This window comes from Labeo rohita, chromosome 20 (genome assembly GCF_022985175.1).
Source record: "Labeo rohita strain BAU-BD-2019 chromosome 20, IGBB_LRoh.1.0, whole genome shotgun sequence".
NCBI classification, from domain to species: Eukaryota; Metazoa; Chordata; class Actinopteri; order Cypriniformes; family Cyprinidae; genus Labeo; species Labeo rohita.
Window position 1 is genome coordinate 13011231 of NC_066888.1, and position 21755 is coordinate 13032985.

At 35.8% G+C, this 21755-nt stretch overlaps 1 protein-coding gene across 2 annotated transcripts in view; it reads left to right on the forward strand.

The window, feature by feature from the left end:
• Positions 1 to 19959, forward strand: part of rtn1b (reticulon 1b) — a 38729-nt gene extending 18770 nt beyond the window's left edge. Inside the window, exons 1-7 of one of the 2 annotated variants that reach the window (XM_051138047.1) lie at positions 2983 to 3189; positions 15913 to 16120; positions 16197 to 16335; positions 18430 to 18499; positions 18623 to 18669; positions 18771 to 18829; positions 18912 to 19959. In XM_051138047.1, coding sequence (XP_050994004.1) covers positions 3117 to 3189; positions 15913 to 16120; positions 16197 to 16335; positions 18430 to 18499; positions 18623 to 18669; positions 18771 to 18829; positions 18912 to 18954 — 639 coding nt within the window. In that variant the 5' untranslated portion in view covers positions 2983 to 3116 and the 3' untranslated portion in view covers positions 18955 to 19959. Of the gene's footprint in view, positions 1 to 2982; positions 3190 to 15912; positions 16121 to 16196; positions 16336 to 18429; positions 18500 to 18622; positions 18670 to 18770; positions 18830 to 18911 lie in introns of those variants that run through there. The other variant, XM_051138046.1, reaches the window with a different exon arrangement.
• The last annotated feature ends 1796 nt before the right edge of the window (positions 19960 to 21755 follow it).

Sequence of the window (21755 nt, forward strand, 5' to 3'; positions counted from 1 at the left end):
GACTGTGTCTGGCTGTCAGCCCGCAGACTGGAGAGGGGTTGTAATGCATTGTCATCATTCATTATGTGTGTGTTTGTATAAAATGAGGAGAAGAGTGCAAAAAACTGTCTGAGGAACAAAAGGCATTTGTGGTTGGCCGAGCTGAACCAGGATTTCCAGGGCAAGAATCTTTTGTGTTCTTATTGTCTTATTCTTGTTCTTATCATTTCCGGTCAGGTACTGTGGGTGAAATATTAGGCTAATATCTTAATTAATACTGCTTGTATGTATCTTTACCACATATTAACTTTAGCATGTCAAAATATCGGGCCCTTTCCTGCTTACTAGTTCCTTCTCTATATGATTTAGCAACGTCCAAACATTTTTTCTGTGGTTTAGACAGCATAAATTAGAAGAACAGCATATTCAGTAGTACATTAACCATGCAATCCATGCTGTTGTTTACATCTGAGTATCAACAAAATGCCGTGCATCCGGGTAACTGACCAAATCGTGACGTAAATGTGAACCCTTTACAAAAAAAGGACTAAGGATTTAGGACGATTTTGACGTTGAAGAAGAAAACGAGAAAGGAGTTTTTCGACATACCCTAACTGTATTGACCCGGATTACACAGGCTACGCACGTGCATCGTAGAGACGAGACAAGACGAGCATTTGAGGTTAAAAAGTATAGAAACTGTCAATTTGTTCGAAAATGACAGATCGTTTTGCTAGATAAGACCCTTCTTCCTCAGCTGGGATCGTTTAGAGCCATTTGAAGCTGCATTTACACTGCAGTTTGAAAGTTCAAACTTTGGGGCACCATTGAAGTCCACTATATAAAGAAAATTCCTGAAATGTTTTCCTCAAGAAACATAATTTCTTATCGACTGAAGAAAGAAAGACATTAACATCTTGGATGACAAGAGGATGAGTAAATTATATGTACATTTTTGTTCTGGAAGTGAACTTCCGCTTTAAGCTGGATCCAGCTGGTTTTAGCTGGTCTCCCAGCCTGGCTAGTCTGGTCAGGCTGGTTTTAGCTGTTGTTTCAGCTGGTCTCCTAAGTGGTCAAAACCCCTCTAAAAGACCAGGCTAAGACCAGGCTGAATGACTAGCTAAAACTAGCCAAGCAGGGAAATTTCCCTTTAATTTTTTTAACAAACATTTTATACTAGCCTAGCAGTATGTTTAGGGGTTCAGTTTTATTCTGGGGTTCTGTACCCACACTAAAAACTATGATTGGAGGGGGTCAATTTAAAGTTCACTCTGTGGCAAGGTCATTCCACATTTTGTAGGTAAACCAGTCATTAATCATTACATTTAGAATGGCAAACACGAGCAGTTATTCATTATAGTTTCTGTGATGCTTTATTGTGTCTCTATCAATCATTTAACTTTTAAAGGCCCCTGGCATTTCATGTACCATGAGTTCAGTGGAAGCTGCCAGTGTTTGAATGTGCATTTGTTTCTTTTTTTCTTCTTTTTGTATACATAAACGTTTAAATATATACAACATCATGCTAAATCTTTGAGATGTCTAAGATAATGCATAATTCACAGTGAAGTACTGCTCTTTTGCATGATAAATGAACTGGGTGCAGTTACTGTTATCTCTTACAATACATGACATATGGGATCATGGTGAGGTTCTCTGTGCACTCAAGTGTCTCATTACAGTCTGCCATCCCGCCATGACTAGAATTAGAGACCATGATTTAGAGCTGATACTTCGTAGTGTGAGATTTTAACGTAACATATTAAAAATATGATAATATTTAATAATATAATATAATATTTTTGTGGTGCAGATCATTAACAATGTGTAGAAGTGTGGGTACATTTGCATCTGAAATTAAATCAGCATGTTAGAATGATTTCTGAAGGATCGTGTGACACTGAAGATCCGAGTGATGGCTGCTGAAAATTCAGCTTTGTCATCAAATGAATAAATTACATTTTTAAATATGTTCAAATAGTAAACAGTTATTTAAAACTGTAATAATATTTCACATTATTAACTCTTATTTTAATCAAATAAATAAAATGCTTCTTTAAAAAAACATAGAAAATCTTATTGAACTGAAGTGTATATATTATATATGCCACTTTAAATGATAGGCCTGATGAAATGGTAACTTTTTGTCTGAAAATTTAGTAATGTTTACTTTTTATATAGATTTGGTTTTGACAGCCTGCCCACAAGTTGGCTTGGTCAGAAAAAGCCCGAATGACTTTGGTATGGTCAGTCAATCCCTAACTACTAGACAGGACTGTCCGCTTGCCCATGCGCTCATCCCGTTTCTTTCGACCGAGAGAGCTGAGTCATTCTTCGTATCTCATGAGGCTTGCCTCATGATGTCTCCTACTTCGCACACACATATACACAAACTCACACTCACTGTTATAGCATTCTCGAGTGAAATTTGTCAGAGATGATGCATCAAATACAGAATGAGCCTTTGCACTGAACAAGCAAAATGACTCTGCACTGCAGCAGTGTTTACCACCAGATTTGAACATCCTTATAAAGATTAGTTAGGATTAGTCTCATATCTAAAATGAAAAAGAAAAAGAAATATTTCACCCTCCCACTTTAGAATCTATCAGCAGGGTTTTAAAAAGACAGTCAACCCCAAAAAAATTGCAATTTTGTCATCATTTATTCACATGTCTTTCCAAAACCTGTATTGTTTTCCTTTATACGTAAAACGCAAAAAGAGATGCTTAGTAGTATGTTCATGCTGCTCTTTTCCATATGAAGAAAGTGAATGGACTGTCAAAACTGGGTGTATTTTTTAACATCCTTTTTGTTTTCCTTTAAAGGTGTCAATCATGATGCCTTGCCCCTCCCCCAAATGTCTGCCTTTAAAAAATCGATTCTTAATTTCTCAATTCCTCCACCAGTGGGCAGCACTGTCACCACATCTCCTAGTCCTCCTCTCCTCCATCCCTGGCTCCCCTCCCTATCTGTCTCCTCCTCCTCCTATGGGTCATTCATGCACTGGTGTGAACCGGTGAGCGAGAGATAAAGAGAGAGAGGGAAAACGACAGATACGGCGCAAGCAGCGGAGAGGCTGTAGCAGTAGCGTTAGCAGAGAGCGATTCGCAGTCCTTCCCCTCACCCAGCCTAGCATGCAGGCCAGCACCATGGCAGCCACAGACTCAACCAAGATGGAAGGTTTCTGGAGCAACTGGAAGTGCCAGGGTAGGAGAAACGGGGTACAAGGGATGCAAGATGGGGTTTAATGCAGTGGGATGGAGAGGATGCATATGCACGTCTGTAGGGTTGATTTATTAAGGCTGCTGGATTTTTTAGGGGAGGTGCATGTGGGAATCTCAGATGCTCAGACACTCAGACACACGCCCGCATTTATTTTTTTTTTTAACATCGAGGCCGCCATCATGGGCTTATGAGACCCAGACTGGGGGGATTTGAGACAGCTGGGCACGCCCTTTCTCTCCTCCCTCCTCGTTGTACTTAGGGGGTCCATCCTGAATTCACAGACTCTGGGTGTGTTTGATTAGAATTAATTGGCGTTGATGTGCATGACTGCTTCATTTTCAGGTCAGATGCGCATTTGAATGCGGATAGTTCCATAAAGAGCTGTCAAATGCCTTTTCAAGTGTCTTCATGTTTGGCTTGCTTGTGTTGATCATAAAGGCCTTCAGGCTGCATCGGGAGCAGAAAGCGACAGAAGAAAAGACGAAACAGAGATGTGTGGGGTGTGGCTACCTGACTGTATAGTCAGCTCATAGCGTTGTCTATGTAAACCATTTTTGTCCTGAAAATTGCTTGTTCTTTGAAAGAATGGATGCGGATGCGTCTTTATGTGTATAGTCACAGTGACTTTCATTTATTGTACAATGGATGCATCTATCATTTTAAACAATCCAATACCTAGATCACATTAGAGAGACTCGTGCAGGAGGAAGAAAACTAGAACGATTTAAAAGGGAGGGTTTCTGGTAGTAGCTATTTATATATTGAGCATTTTGCATCTCTGACAGTTCAAGGGCTTATAAACATAAATAGATCTATTTCAATAAGCGTTATGCTTCTGTATGTGAGAGTATTTAAATATTTATGCCATTTGTTCTTTGTTCCTTTCGTATTTAAGATTTATGGAAATATTTTACAATAAATTTCAGTTATTTAATGCATTAGGTATCGTGAACTAATAATGAACACATTTTTACAGCCTTTATTAATGTAATATTAATTTATAAAATTACTGTTGTTTATTTTTAGTTCATTGTCACTCATAAAACATCAAATAATATTAATTTACACAATTTGAAATATTAAAATGTATTTGTATGTGTAGAAAATAACATTAACCTGGATTAATATATTATGTAAAGTATTTTTCATAATTATCTTATGATATCCAATGCATTAACTAATGTTAATTAATTGAACCTTATTGCAAAGTGTTGCTTTTTTTTAAGATTGACTATATAAAAGTTGGATGTGTTTTAAGCAGCTATTTAAGAAGATATTTCATTTTCTTTCTATCTATCTATCTATCTATCTATCATTATATATAGTTTATCATTTAACTACTTATTATCACTAATGCACGCTTGAATTAAGAAAACGTAGGTCTTTTCTGGACTCTTTTAAGATTTATTTTCTCCTTAGAGTGGCGAAGACCATAGTGTGCAGTTTTTGTTAAAGTGCTCTGTTGGCACTGCAACACTAAGCCATTAAAAAAATTAAAACAGATATAAACATGATAAAAACAAAGCTTTCTCGCCCTTTAAATGCTATAGATGCCAAATATGTTGTGGTGTTTGATGAGGATGTGTCTGTGTCAGCACGGGGTGGTGTATTCTGTTGCCATCTCATTCTTTAGTTATGCCCGTTGGCTCAGGATTGCTAATATCTGTGTCCTCTAGGTATCGATTCAACGCTATAAAGTCAAACCGCAGCAAAGGTGCTGGCTTTTCTTAAGTCAGCAGTTTCTGTTTCTCCTCACAGTCTTCTCTCAAGTATGCGGTTTAGGCAAAACTGTGGCGTGAGTCGCCACATTGGCCGTTACTGTCTTGATGGTCATTTGGTACTAGGCCAAAACAATCTCTGCCAGTTCTTCCATTAACTGCAAATCATAAAACAGATTTCATTACTTCACACTAACAAACGTGTTAGTCAGTTACAGCAAAATTCTTAAAGGGATAGTTCACCCAAAAACGAAAGTTCTGTCATTAATTACTCACCCTCATGTTCCAAACTTGTAAGACCTTCGTTCATCTTTAGAAAAGACAAATGAAGATATGTTTGATGAAATCCAAGAGCTTTTTGACCTTACATATACAACAACGCAACTACCACGTTCAAGGCCCAGAAAGGTAGTAAGGACATTGTTAAAGTACTCCATGTGGCAGTGGTTCAACTGTAATTTTATGAAGTTATGAGAATACTTTTTGTGTGCAAAGAAAAAAAAAACAACTTTAATCATGGGCATCGGAACCATTAAATGTGGGATGGGACAGGACCCACCCATTTTTGAAGACCAATGATATCGGACTCACCCACTTTTACCGTCTCCAATTCGGCGGATATGTCTGCGCACTTTTTGGAGTGCCATCAGTCAAATCCATTCCACATGACGAATGCGCTAATAGTTAAAACTTTACGCTCACGTGTATGAACAGGCAGCATCTGGGGTGGAGGAGTGGACGGAGAGGGCGCGGGCGCATAAGACGCAATCATCGAATATATTTCAAAGGAAGCAGGCGCCACGGTCCTGACCGCATTGCTGTCTTTACTGGGTGTGTTTAGGGAATATTTGCATTTATCCACATGCAATTTGATTAATGTTAGCTACTGGTGGACTGTCATGATTTTGGCTAATACAGGAAACTACTGTATGATGCGCATCAGAGGGGATTTAGAAGTGGGTATACGCAAAGCTGACTGATAAAGAAGTGGGTATACGCACTATACTTGGGTATACCCTGCACTGCACCACTGCATGTTAATTAAACTCCATTTTGTGATTTTACTAGTTGTTCGCCCCTGCTGCATTCCCAAAACACAGCAAAGTAAACAAAGCATCTCAGAAAGCGCTCAGATACACCTAACCCTACCCGATACTTTATTCAAACTTTTCGATTATTTCCTTCATTTTTATTTTTATTAAAAAAACAAATGCCTTTCCGATGTAAAATGCAGAAGAATGATTTCGGCAATAAGCGGACATGGACTCGGGTCGTTTGCGGCAAAAAAAAAATACTAGTTACTCGCTTTACCACTTGGAAACGTGTTTAAACAGCCGTCTTTTGTAATGTTGTGACGTTAGTGGGCAAAGGTAATATAAATAAACCCTGCCAACAAGGCGGCCTATTCCGTTATTTATTTTGTTTTCAACGCTCATGACTTTAATAATTTCCTCTCTTCTGTGTCATTCTTCAGTGCATGTTGGCCTTGAACATGTCAGTTGCGTTGCTGTCTATGCAGGGTCAGAAAGCTCTCGGATTCATCAAAAATATCTTAATTTGTGTTCAGAAGATGAACAAAGGTCTTACAGGTTTGGAACGACATAAGCGTAAGTAATCAATGACAGAATTTTCATTTTTGGGTGAACTATCCCTTTAAGATGTGATTAATGTTAATGGTTATTCAATAGAGGATATGAGAAGCATTTGTCAGCCAGGCTTATCACTGTGTCATATGATCTAACAGAGATCCATATCGTCTTTTAGACTGTGATCAGAGCAGGATGTTGCAGGACATGCTATTTAGCAGCCATTTTTGTAAGGTGACACTACAACGACAGTGTTATGTAGGTCGAAGGTCTATTTTTGAGTTTTCATCCCCTTTTAACCCAATTTGCTTGGTGAAATTACAAGGCGCATCAGTAGTGGTAATTAAATTTGTGAAAAGTGATAGTTCTTCAGTTGTTTGTTGCGGACCTTCCTGTGGGTCAGAATATCCAAACCAAACATACTGTCACGGCAAATCCCATAATAATACAGAAGCAAATTGTTTAAGATAAGTGTGTGATACTTTGTCTCTTAGCAACAGTGCTTAAAATTCTGTCATCTTTCACTCCCCCTCATGTTGTTTTCATATGTGTAACTTCCTTTCCTCTGTGGAACTCAAAAGAAGACATTTTGACAATTTTTGGACCCCACTGACTTTCATTGTATGGGGTCCAAAAATGTTACTTGGGACAGAATCCTATTTTTTTTTTAAAGAATCCCAGTTTTTTAAAGAAGACATATCATGAAATTCTGACTTTTTCCATGTTTAAGTGCTATAATCAGGTCCCCAGTGCATCTACCAGCCCAGAAAATGTAAAAAAGGTCAACCCAACGTCGTTTTGGAAAGCCTTTTTTTGCAAGCACGTCAGATTTCACTCCCCCGTAACGTATTAAGAACTTAGTTTAGTACTCACATGCCGTGCGACAGCCGCTTTCTGTGCACCTGCTTTGGATGTGCGCGCTCAGAGAACTTTCTCGTTTATCAGAAGTTCAAACAAATATGGCTTTAAAACACATGATTTTAGCCCGATAGACATGATTATCAAAACCAAACAGATGTAAGATGTAAAGGCACAGCCCTATTCTGGAAAAGTGGGCGGGGAGCAGCAGCTCATTTGCATTTAAAGAGACATGCATGAAAACAACCTGTTTCTGCTTTCAATCAATAGGCATAAATTATATAGTAAATGATCTGTGGGGTATTTTGAGCTGAAACTTCACAGACACATTGTGCAGACACCTGAGACTTACATATTTTAAAAAGGGGCATGATAGGTCTCATTTAAGCAAGAATATATATTACATCCCTAAATTGGCTTAATTTGATGGATCAAAACCTCATCAAAGTTTAAAACCAAAACAATACCTATTCTTGTCTTACGACAACTTTGATGAACTTTTTTGATTCACTTCAAATGTTGACTACTGTATACATGTATGCCCTATAGACTTCGGCAGTATGATGAACCAGTCTGGAGGAGTGATTAAACTCAGCCATTAAATACTGCTGACTTTTGAATCTCTTTCTGTCTCATTGTGGCATCCATATAGTTTTCTTCACTGTTTTATCCAGGCCCGTTTTTTATGTTTATCTGGGGGCTGTTGTGGATGTCACAGCATGTGACACTTCTTTGAAAGAGCTTTCATTATTGCTAGCAGAGAAATGTTTTTTGCCTTCTGTCTTTCTGAAGCTCCTTGTCCCATGCCAAGATTGTTGTCATCCAGATTAGTGTCTAGTGTGTAATGATGTTAGTCATAGCCTGTCTGAAGTGATCTCTTTGTTTTAGGAGTGTGATCTACTGATGTCAAATACAGGCTACGGGTCTGAAATGGAGCATGACCTTAAAGGGGTAGTTTACCTAAAAATGCAAATTCTGTCATTAATTAATTAATTTGTGTTCTGAAGATGAACAAAGGTCTTACGGATTTGGAACGACATGAGGGTGAGTAATTAATGACAGGATTTTAATTTTTTTGGTAAACTGTCCCTTTAAAAGTACTAAACAATCTGCATTTCGGCTTGTAGAATATACATATATAAGTCATAAATTGTTTATGCGTGTTTGTAAGTGTCCTTTAATGGTGAAGTATGTATATTATACAGCATGTCTTGTTATGAAGTCCTATTTTGAAGTTATACAAGGTTAAACCATTTTTTTAAATCCATTTTTAGATCCATTTCCTGCTAAATCTTAAACATAATTTTAAGCGATATTTCTCATAAAACGGTATTTCAATTACGTATGTTTGTCTTTTTTTAATATATATTCACCAAAATGTTGTTTAAATTAGATATGTTAAATTTTTTATGTATTTATTTTATTTGTTAACATCAGTATTTTTGTCTTTTTTTCAGTAAAATACTTTAAGACACATTTTATTGTTTAACAGATTTGGGTCAGATATTAAAATTAGTTTTGAGCATGAACATCACTTTTCTTTTTATTCTATTACTAATTATTTAACTAATTTAATTTAGTCAGTGGTACATAATAATAATAATAATAATAATTTTGTATTATTTAAATAATTTTTAATGAGTATTTTTTTCTTTTATACACTAATAATATCTAAACATCCTTAAAACAATATTAATGTACTTATTTTGTTTGACAGTGCCTGTATTTTCAATCTTTTCCCCAGTAAAATACATTAGATAAAATAAATTTACTTAAAGCAAAATTGGATAAAACATTATTTTACTACACTGCAAAATAATAATAATAAAAATTATAATTATAATAATAATAATAATAATAAAAATATTTGTCTTTGTCTTTTTTCCCCTATATCTACCCAAAATGTAATTTAAATTAGATACTTTAATAGATTTCTTAATTTTTTATGTTTAATTTTTGATACCTTAAGATACATTTTGAGAAACAAAATTGGATCAGATATAGAAATTTGTCATAAACATGACTAAATTTACTTTTTAAATTTATTCTATTAATTATTTAACACATTTAATTTACTTAACACTACATGAGAATAATAATAATAATATATAATCTTATATTATTATTTTATTAATTTTTAATAAGTATTTTCATCTTTTATAGACTAAAAATATCTAAACATCCTTAAATATAATATCAATCCTTAAATACACAATATTAATTTACTTATTTAGTTTGACAATATCTGTATTTTCAATCTTTTTCCCAGTAAAAAGAGAAGTTGAATTTGGTAAAATGTTAGATTTATTTATTTAGTTTATTTTACTACACTACAAAATAATAATAATTATGATTATTTTTCATATTTATACCCAAAATGTAATGTAAATTAGATACATTTAATAGATTTCTTTAATTTTGATATTTTTTAATAGATTTCTGTAAATGTTTGTTTAATTTTTGATACCTTGAGATTTTATTGAGAAACAAATTTTTTATAAAATTTTTAAGCTTAAACATCACTAAATTTACTTTAATTTATCCTATTATTAATAATTAGTAATTCATATATATTTAAATAATTTTATGTACTTAATGCTACATAATAATAATAATATAATCTTGTATTATTATTTTAATAATTTTAAGAAAAATAAAGTATTTTTGTCTTTTATACACTACAAATATCCAAACATCTATAAAACAATATTAATGTAATTATTATTAGTATTATTACTATTATTTATTATTTGTTTATATATTCATTTATTTTTTTCTGTATTTTCAATCTTTTTCCCAGTAAAATACATAAAATATAACTTAAAAAGTAAGATGAATATACTTGAGAAGCAAAATTGAATAAAATGTTAGATTTATTTAATTTATTTACTAAACTGCAAAATACTTATAATAATAAAAATATTAATAGTATCAACCATCATCAGCAGCATTTTTGTCTTTTTTCTCCAGTAAAAATACCCAAGCTTCTTTGAAATAAGAAAAATTTACTTAAGAAACAAAAGTAAGAAATTGTTTTAAGCACAACCCTAATATAATGTCCTTAAAACTATGGAAAAAATGCCAATTTGCCAATATAATACAAAATAAACTGAATTCATTATATATTCTCTAAAAACAAGTCTTACACAGTCTTACACAATTTTACTTCTGAAGAACAAGATGATTGAGGAAATGATTTGCAGTGCAGTCACATAGCGCTAGCTATTTTTAGCAATTCTTGCCCCCAAGGACCGGACGGTTGTTAGCTGTTGTCCTTTAGCTTGATAAAAAGCAAAGGTCTTGCATGAACGAGGAGCATGTTGTAGTCAGCAGTGGGGTGATTTAAGCAAGAGGGTCTTTGCTTGTGTGTCTGTCATAGCAGTGTTACCTCCTGCTCCCCTCCCCCATCATTTCATCAGTACCTTATTACTCTGTCTGGCAGGCAGCGCTCGGTGAAGGGGGGCAAGCTCCATCGCTATGGCAACTGCATCACTGCTCACTCCACTGCACCCATCTCTCCAGTTTCCGTGGCGACCGCGCTCCCTTCATCTCAGAGCTCAACTGCCAACTTCACGCCGACACATTTTATACGAAGCTCACCGTAATGACCCTATAAACAAGCGATGTTGGTGCATGCTGGGAAAGAGTGGGCGCAAATGAGCAAGAGTCCTATTGTGTGCTGATTTCCACCTAAAAATAAATAGAGATACATTTGTTATTCTACTGTGATGCATAGAAAAGGACTAAATATTGATCATTGGCTATAATGAGCTGTAGAATGACAGTGGCTATGAATTATACATGATGCAAGGAGCTTCGCATATTGCTTAAAGGAGAGTTTGCCACACCTAACGCAAACAAAGAATCCCACCGAGGTGCTGTTGGGATCCATAGCACTAGTTTACGAACAGCTGTAACTTAGCACAGCCCAAAATAATGCTCTAGTTTGACAGGAAATGATCACAGGACTCTTGTCTAGAGCACGAAGCTCCATTAAGCTCAGATACGTACCTGTGATTAGAGCAAACTGCTGCTATTAGGTTATAATTATGAACTATAAGCTGCTTAATTTTAATCTCTTGAGCTGTTGCATCATCTTAAATTGGGTGGAAAACAAAGAGCAGAGGGAAGAGCGTTGGAATGGGTGTGGTGAAACAGTGGATTGATGCTATGCGACTACAACAGAATCCTTGGCTCCATTTGTTTATTGGCATGTCAGTTCGATATTGCAAATCAATTAAATCTAGCATCAACAATCCTACCTGATCTCATGACGAAAACGGACCTGTGGGAACTTTTTGGCAAGGTGCAAAATATGTACCAATAAGTACATATCACTGCAGTTTCCAACAGAAATGAACACTAGAGGCAGTAAAACAGCGAGCGCTTGTAATCGTTTGTGTGTAAGCTCCATATGTTTTGCTTTCCAGATGTAACAAGCTTGGTCGGTAGCTCAGCCGGCACGGGATTGGACTTAGGATGTGGAATCCTTGGGTACGAATCCTGTGAAAAACATGACTCAGGATGAAAGAGCTAAAAGATGAGAGACTGAAAAACAAGCTTTTTTTATGTCACATTCACTTTTCTTAAAGGAGAAGTCCACTTCCAGAACAAAAATGTACAGATAATGTACTCACCCCCTTGTCATTCAAGATGTTCGTGTCTTTCTTTCTTCATTCGTAAAGAAATTGTGTATTTTGAGGGAAACGTTTCAGGATTTTTCTCCATATAATGGACTGATATGGTGCCCCGATTTTGAACTTCTAAAATGCAGTTTATATGCGGCTTCAGACGATCCCAAATGCAGTTGTAAATGCTCCCAGGGTCTTATCTAGTGATATTTTCATTAAAAAAACACAAACAACAAAAAAACAATTGAAATACTTTTTAATCTCAAACACTCACCTTTTCTTGCTCTGCCTGAACTCTGTGTATTCTGGTTCAAGACAGTTAGGGTATGTCGAAAAACTCCAATCGTATTTTCTCCCTCAACTTTAAAAATCATTTCAAAATCATTCTACATCACTGCAGAAGTACTGACCCAGTCTTTGCAAAATGAACATGCAAAAAAGATCAAACACCCTTAACAAAAAAAGATAAAACAGAGATATAGGACAATTTTGAAGTTGAGGGAGAACATGTGATGGGAGTTTTTCAACTCCTCTAATAGAGAAGGTTTAGGTGTAGTGCAGATGGTACGTTATTTTAAAATTTTACGGAGCATTAGTGTTATAGCGCCACTCAATGGACAGAACAGCGGTGACACGTACAAAACCAATGTCACATAAAACGTACCATATGTACGTTCATCTGTTCCGGGGAAAAAAACGAACACTCATTTAGCACCACTCAGTGGACATTTCACATCGGAATATGCCACAAAATCTACATGACGTCTTGCAAAAAAAGTTTGCACAGGTATGTTCTCGTCATGAGATTAGGTTGATTAAATCACATATCAATTACTGTGAGAATGACAACAATACACTAATTTTGCTTACAAAAAACTCACAATGAAAGGAAATTTTTGTTTGAGATCTTAAGACTTTCAGGTTTTTAATACCGGTAACATCAGTATTTTTATTGACTGATTGATTGTCAGTAAAATACCTAGACATCCTTAACAAGGGCATTTCCTCAGAGAAGGCAAGGGAGGCTTAGTCTCAGCCTCAGATGTCACATTTTTAAACACTGGTCTGTTATTGTGGCAACATTTCTACGCCGCTAAACATGATGGCACAAAACTAAATGTGACTGATTACGTTACATGTCAGTCATATGGCCTCTTGGCCGGGCCTTGGGCATTTAAAGCGGCCAATGTTCCCAGACCATTTTCCATCAGTCTGAAGGTTTGTCTACGCGAGACTAAGGGAGGCAGTGTCTCCTCATAATATTAGATGAAAAAAAAAAATCACAAAAATACAAAATTAAAACAACGCCAATCCAACAGCAACACCAGCAGGTAAAGTTACAGCAGGAGTCCGCATCTCTCTCACCTCCTCTGAGCCCGTTGAGTTTTAACAGATCCCCTAAAGTATGCAGTGAGTTTGGTGGGGGTAACTGAGAATGAATGGGGGAAAGTCAAACATGATATGATTGGATATGACTGGTTATGTTTGGCTGTTATTGGTTCATGCGATAAATTCCGCCTCTTGTATTTAGGCACATTCCAAGCTCGTGAATCAGTCTGAACAAACAATATAATGGCGTTAACGGGAAAACTAATTTAAAAAAGCAAGTAAACAACTTAAACACTTAGATATAACTAATTTGTTACATAAAATAAGGTGTAAGTGGCCTGAAAACATGATCTGTGAGAGTTTTATTAGTGAGTAATCAGTTAAATAAATATAAATAAAGTAAATCTCTGTGTCTGTGACCAATATTTATCAAGCTTTGTTGCCTTTTTTTATACCAGTTCATTGGCTTGGATTAATACCCTGCTTATTAAATGAGCATTATGTAGTATGTAGTACCATTCAGATGTTAGGCTTCAGAAACAGTTATAGCATTACTGTCAAATTTAGTCTGGCAGATTAAGATGGACATAGCATTATATAACATTTGAATAGAGGCACCACACGGTGCCAGATTTGTGCACCTGGCTCCAGTCTGTTGCCATGGCCACCATGCTGTCACTTGGCCAGAATTTAATGTTTCCGAGAATTTGTGCAGAAAGGCCACGGAGACCGAGAGGAACATGGTAGGACATGCATTGCTCTGACAGCGGATGATGAAAAACCTACTACTTTCTGCTCATGACTCCCACTACTATGACTACTTTCATAGTGAATTCAAAATAAGTTTGAAATACAATTATTGCTAAATAAAAATATATATATTAAAGGAATAATTCACCCAAAAATTAAAATTGTGTCATTAATTACACACCCTCATGTCGTTCCAAACTCGTAAGACCTTTGTTCATTTTCAGAACACAAATTCTGACTGCATAGACAGCAACAGTACAATACCATGTTCAAGGCCTAGAAATGTAGTAAGAGCATTGGTAAAATAGTCCATGTGACTGTGTTGTGGTACTCTCGTGACTCTCATGCTTCGAAGACTGACACGGAAGAGAAGAAATTGTTGAATAAAGTCGTTATTTTTGTTTTTTTGTGCGCAAATGTACTCTCGTAGCTTCATAACATTACAGTTGAACCACTGATGTCACATGGACTATTTTAAAGAAGTCCACTTCCAGAACAACAATTTACAGATAATGTACTCACCCCCTTGTCATCCTAGATGTTCATGTCTTTCTTTCTTCAGTCGTAAAGAAATTGTGTTTTTTTTTTTTAGGAAAACATTTCAGGATTTTTCTCCATATAATGGACTGATATGTTGCCCCGAGTTTAAACTTCCAAAATGCAGCTTAAATGCGGCTTCAAGCGATCCCAAATGCGGTTGTAAACGATCCTACATCGCTGCAAAAGTTCCGACCCAGTCTTTGCAAAGTGAACATGCAAAGAAGATCAAACACCCTTAATAAAAAGGTAAAACATCGATATAGGATGATTTTGAAGTTGAGGGAGAACATGGGATGGGAGTTTTTCAACATACCCTAACTGTCATGAACCGGAAAAAAAACAGATGTTGGAAAGAGCAAGACAAGACGAGCGTTTGACATTAAAAAGTATATAAATTGGATTATTTTTATGAAAATAACCAGTCGCTTTGCTAGATAAGACCCTTCTTCGTGGCTGGGATTGTTTACAACCACATTTGGGATCATTTGAAGCTGCATTTAAACTGCATTTTGGAAGTTCAAACTCGGGGCACCATATCAGTCCATCAAATAGAGAAAAATCCTGAATTTCTTTACAACTGAAGAAAGAAAGACATAAACATCTTGGATGACAAGGGAGTACATTACATGTATATTGTTCTGGAAGTGGACTTCTTTTAATGATGTCCTTACTAACTTTCTGGGCCTTGAAAGTGGTTGTTGCGTTGCTGTCTATGCAGGGTCAGAAAGCTGTCGGATTTCATCAAAAATATCTTAATTTGTGTTCTGAAGATGAACAAAGGTCTTACGGGTTTGGAACGACATTAGGGTGAGTAATTCAGGACAGAATTTTCATTTTTAGGAGAACTGTCTCTTCAAGAATGAAATCTGTTTTACACTTTAGAATCTGAAGCAGATACAATATTTTTGTCTGTTCTGTCACAAATAATGAGTATTCAGACATTGTGCTCATTTGACGACTTTTTCCATATTATGAAGCAGGGACATACGCGTATTTGGACACAGGCCTTCTGTCTCATACTGCAGGCTGAATCCAGGCATATTTTCGAATGCTCTCCTGTCTGTTTGTGTGATCATTTCTAATTGTGTTATCTCTGACTCAGCGCTGAATCAGAGTGATTCACCAGTTGTTACATCATCGTAGGTCATGCCGTTCAGTGGGTGCTGAATTGTGGATCCTAAAAAGATCAATGACAAACAGATTATGGCATACTCTAAACCATTACCACCCATCCCAACTGTGCATGATTTTGACCTCACCTGATCTTCTCTCTCTCTTTCTCTGTTCATCCAGTGATGGCGTTGCTGTACTGGCGGGACCTGAAGCAGAGTGGGCTGGTGTTTGGCAGTTTATTGCTGCTGCTTTTCTCTCTGACGCAGTTCAGTGTGGTCAGCGTGGTGGCCTATCTGGCCCTGGCCGCACTCTCTGCCACCATCAGCTTCAGAGTCTACAAGTCTGTGCTGCAGGCTGTGCAGAAAACAGATGAGGGACATCCCTTCAAGTAAGCCTGCTCTGTGTGTGTACAGACTGTGAGTGTCACTGAGTGAGTTACTAACAATGTTTTATTGCGGATGCAGATCATATCTGGAGGTGGAGATGTCTCTTTCCCATGATCAGATGCAGAAGTACGCAGAAAACGCCCAGCACTATATCAACAGCACACTGAAAGAACTGCGCAGACTGTTTCTGGTGCAGGATCTGGTGGACTCACTAAAGGTGACCCTCTGTCACATTTAATGTACAGCAGGGTAATTCAGTTATCTATGGAAGCCCGTTTCCGTCACTGAATAAAAAATAAAAGGTAATTGCGACTATTTATCTCGCAATTCTGACTTTTTTTCTTGCAGTTGTGAGTTATAAAGTCAGAATTGTGAGACATAAACTCACAATTCTGAGGAATAAACATGCAATTTATGTCACGCAACTGTGATTTTTTTCTCAGAATTGCTAATTTATATCTTGTATTTCTGACTTTATAACACGCAATTGTAAGTTATTAAGTCAGAATTCTGAGATATAAACAATTCTGAGAACATATCACCCTTTTTTTCTCCTCAAAATTGGCCGTTATATCTCGCAATTCAGGGTTTATATCACACAATTATGAGGAAAAAAAATTTAATTGTGAGTTTATATCTCACAATTCTGACTTTATAACTTGCAGTTGCGAGTTTATATCTTGCAGTTCTTCTTTTTAATCTTTTTTTAGTTTTTATTTTATTTATATCGCACAATTCTGAGAAAAAAGTTAGAATTGTGAGTTTGTATCTTGAAATTCTGACTTTATAATTCGCAACTGCGAGTTGTGAGTTTATATCTCTCAATTCTTTTTTTTTTTTTTAGTTTTTATCTTGCAATTCTTACATTTATTTCTCGTAATTGTGAGTTCATATCACAAAATTCTACGAAAAAAAGACAGAATTGTGAGTTTATATCTTGAAATTCTGAATTTATAACAGGCTATTCTGAGAACATATCACCCTTTTTTCCTCCTCAAAATTGGACTTTATATCTCGCAATTCTGAGAAAAAAATTGGAACTGCAAGTTTATATCACAATTCTGAGAGAAAAAAAAATCTGAATTGTGAGTTTATATCTTGCAATTCTTACTTTATAACTCACAATTGCAAGTTCATCTCAATTCTTTTTTAGTTTTTATCTTGCAATTCTGACAATTATTTTTGCAATTGTGAGTTCATATCCCGAAATTCTACGACAAAAAGTTAGAATTGTGAGTTTATATCTTGAAATTCTGACTTTATAACACACAATTGTGAGATATAAACTCAAAATTCTGAGAACATATCGCTTTTTTCCTCCTCAAAATTGGACTTTATAACTCACAATTGCGAGTTTATATTACACAATTCTGAGGAAAAAGTCAGAATTGTCAGTTTATATCTTGCAATTCAGACTTTATAACTCGGAGTTGCAAATTTTATCTCATAATTCTGAGAAAAAAAGTCTGAATTGTGAGATAAAAAGTTGCAATAACCTTTTTTTATTTTTTATTCAGTTGCGGACACGGGCTTCCATAGTTATCGATTCATTTTTCCTTAAATTGATAATTAATAGGACAGTATAGAAATTATAGGAGGTGATCAAGAAATTACTCTAAGTGAATTTGAACGGATGCCAGCACACATGACAAAGCATTTACACTACTTTCCAGGCTGTACCCTAATGTTCAAAAGTTTGGGGTGTTAAAATGTACTTAAAATGTTTTTAAGTATTTATTAATTTATTTCTAATGATCACCCAGTCTGCATTTATTTGATCAAAAATACAGTAAAACAGTAATTATTATCGTATCATTTAAAATTATATAATTTACATTTCAGTTTTTAAGTTAAAATTATTTTAAAATGTAGTTTATACCTGTAATTGCAAAGCTAAATTTTCAGCATCATTACTCCAGTGTTCAGTGTCACATGATCCTTCAGAAATCGCTCTGATATGATGATTTTCTCAAGAAAGAGTTTTTATTTTTTCTTATGTTGAAAACAGTTGTGCTATTTAGTATTTTTTATTATTATTATTTTGAGTATTAATTGAAAAAAATCTTACTGTCCTTAAAGTTTTGAATTTTACTATATGTATGCATTTCACAAATGTTCTTTGTAAATTTTCAGGTTGACATTTACAAAATTTTGTATAAGTAAGAAATGCATCATCATGAATATAAAAAGTTTTAATTTAGTTAGCTTGTCAGTACTGGCACAGGAAATGCATAAATCATATGATACCTGCATACAGTATCAGCATACAGTATGTGTATGAATTGTGTGTGTTGTGTTTGTTTGACTCAAGTTTGCAGTGCTGATGTGGTTGCTGACCTACGTGGGAGCCCTCTTCAATGGTCTCACTCTTCTTATTATGGGTGAGCATCTTTTTTGATTCCATATGCACCTGTACTTTAAAACATACATGAATAGCTACTGCCTTTACTGATTATGCACTCTTTTGTCCCATCTTTTAACATTTACATTGCATCCTGTTTTAGTGGTGGTGTCCATGTTCTCGATGCCTGTGGTCTATGAGAAATACCAGGTCAGAGTGATAAAATTGTTACCATGACTACAGAATCATGTATAATTCATAAGCACTATGACTACAATGACTCACTTTTTACATGTTTCTCTTGTCTCTAGGCACAGATTGATCAGTATTTGGACCTAATAAGAACCCAAGTCAACTCTGTGGTAGGAAAGTAAGTACTCCCTTTAAGCATTTATTATAATAAATACTTTATAATGTGATATAATATAATATAAATGTGTGTTTTAATGCAGGATCCAGGAGAAGATTCCTGGGGCCAAACGAAAGGCTGAATAGGCCCCACAGGGCCCCCTGGAGGAGGTTGTGAGCCCCTGAACGTCTCATTACAGAGAGAGCTGAACGATGAGCAAGGGTTCCTCTTTGTACACTCACATACACACGCACACACAGACATCAGACACAATTAAACATCACTGGAACATAGTTCCACTTTGTACACATTGTGACGTCTAGAGCAATGGCCGAGCTGTGCAGGAGAAGTCCCATCCTCGCCTTGTAACCTTAGAAAAAAAATAAAAAAAGAAAAAAAAAGCAAAGCGTGCTGTCTCTCAAATCAGGATCTAGTCAAAAGTACAACTACTCAATGAATTGTAGAAGTAACCTTGAAACATATTCAAATCTGGCAGAAAGACTAGATGTGATTTTTTTTTTTTTGTATGTATTTGCTCATAAAGTGCATGAAGTCAAGAGTCTTAAGTGCTGATGAATTCTCTTTTTATCTTTTAAGTTTGTGTGCTTTCTCAGCTGTGCTGAAAATCTCTGTAGTATGTGAAGGATCTCTCCAGCTTTATTGCTCTCCAGTGACACTCTCTTCTTGGGAAAAAAAAAAGAAAAAAAAAAGCTTTTTTTGTGTATTGGGCGTTGGGTGGGGCTTTTCCTCTTCCATCAATATATCTGTAAACACGATTAACATAGCCGTCATTGTCAGCTAGACGCATGGATCTGCTGAGGTTCATGATATCTGGGCACAAACGCAACTATTTAGCAATGTTCTGATTAGATATGGTCAGCTCACTTCGTAGCATTACAGTATGTTTCTTTTTCGTAGGACTCCGCTACAGAGATACATGTTTTTAGGTGCTGTCATTGATCTTTTTTTTGAAAATGATACAAAACAAAAGAGAGGGAGGAGAAGGAAGCGTCAGTGAGTGATTGCCAGCTAGAATCTGTCAATCTTTGTACTATGTTAAGTGTTGTTCATTCTTTTAGCCATTGACTCTTAACTATTTGCACTTAAGATGTACTCAATACTGAATGCGAAAATAAATGTTCTTAAATGTACTTCATGGCTCATCTTTTATCTTTTAACATTGTTGTAACTACTGATGCTAATGATGTTAGAAATGCTAACTGTGAATTTGTAAATAATATTTAATAGCATCTTTTTACTAACTGCTATCAGAATCTACTATCAATACCAATACTTTGGATTTTTTTCCCCTCTAATTTCTAAGGAAAAAATACCATTCAGTATAACTGATAGTTGTCATTTAGACTTCAACTGCCAATTATCAAATGTATTAACAACAATTAGCCTACACAACATGATCGAACTTTTATTTTAAGTAAGATTACAACAATCGTAACGTAAACCCATTATAATAAATGTCCCATTTAGCTTTGCCTTAATTTAGTGTCAAATTATTTCATATACATAGGCTACATATGAACTTTATATAAATATATCCACCTTTTTCTTCTCGTAAGAACGGGCGTGGCCATTTGTACATTTTATAGGTCTGGCTTCTGGTCTCATCTGCTTCCAGCTATTTTTAGCTGTACAAAACAGCTTGTTCTGCTGCCTGATACTGCAAACTGGTGTGTCTTGCCTTATTATTTTAACGTATTATCTTAATTATGAGCACACTGGTTTGTAGTGCAAATGTTTACTCCATCCCTGGTGAAAAAACCAGCATATGCTGGTAGGTGTGTTTTGATGCTGGGATGCTGGTTAGGTATGTTTTAGTGCTGGTTTAAGCTGGTCCTTAGCTGGTTTATGACATGACCAGCAAAAACCAGCAAAGGACCAGCATAAACCAGCTAAGGACCAGCTTAAACCAACACCAAAATATACCTAACCAGCATCCCAGCATCAAAACATACCTACCAGCATATGCTGTTTTTTCACCAGGGGTGTTGTTATTCTTCTCGTTATTTCCCTATAGCAGATAATGAACCGATAAGGAACCGTATTGAAGGAAAAGTTGGATAAACTTAAAATGAAAATTTGAATGTTGATTTGACAACTAAATGAAGGAAGTTTCATCTGAAGTAGGCTATTAAAATTGTTAGAATTAAAACTGAAATTATATATAACGTCACATATACAGTATATACACCTTTTTCTGAACACGGACGTTTCGCCCAGCTGCAGCGGTGCTTTACATTTCCGGTCTCTTGTGATTCTTGTCAAATTAACGTATTTTCGAGCCAACATTATAACATTAAACTTGCGCACATTTTTATATTTAGTTATACTGAAGAAGTTTCAATTAAGTCAAACTTTTTTATCCCGTTTTAACATAGGTTTCTGTGGAGACCAGAACAGTAAAGCACCCAAACGGAAGTTAGAATCCTTCATTGTGTCACTCATCGGTTACTAAGGAAAAAGGTGGATACGCCCTGGTGAAAAAACCAGCATATGCTGGTAGGCATATTTTGATGCTGGGATGCTGGTTAGGTATGTTTTGATGCTGGTTTAAGCTGGTCCTTTGCTGGTTTATGCTGGTCCTTGACCAGCAACATGACCAGCATAAACCAGCAAAGGACCAGCTTAAACCAGCACCAAAACATACCTAACCAGCATCCCAGCATCAAAACATGCCTACCAGCATATGCTGTTTTTTTCACCAGGGCGTTCATTTTGTTCCATTTTAAGTTTTAATATAATTAAAATAGTATGACGGTGTAAACATTTTACTTTAGCCGTTAAAGATGGACAGAAGAACATAACGTTAAGGAAGTGGAGGGAAGCATTACTGTAGCAAGAAGTGAAAAATGTACTTGTCAGTGATGTTTGTTGTGTTACATATATGAATAATGAATGTCTTAAATTAGGACGCTCCCCATCTGTCAGC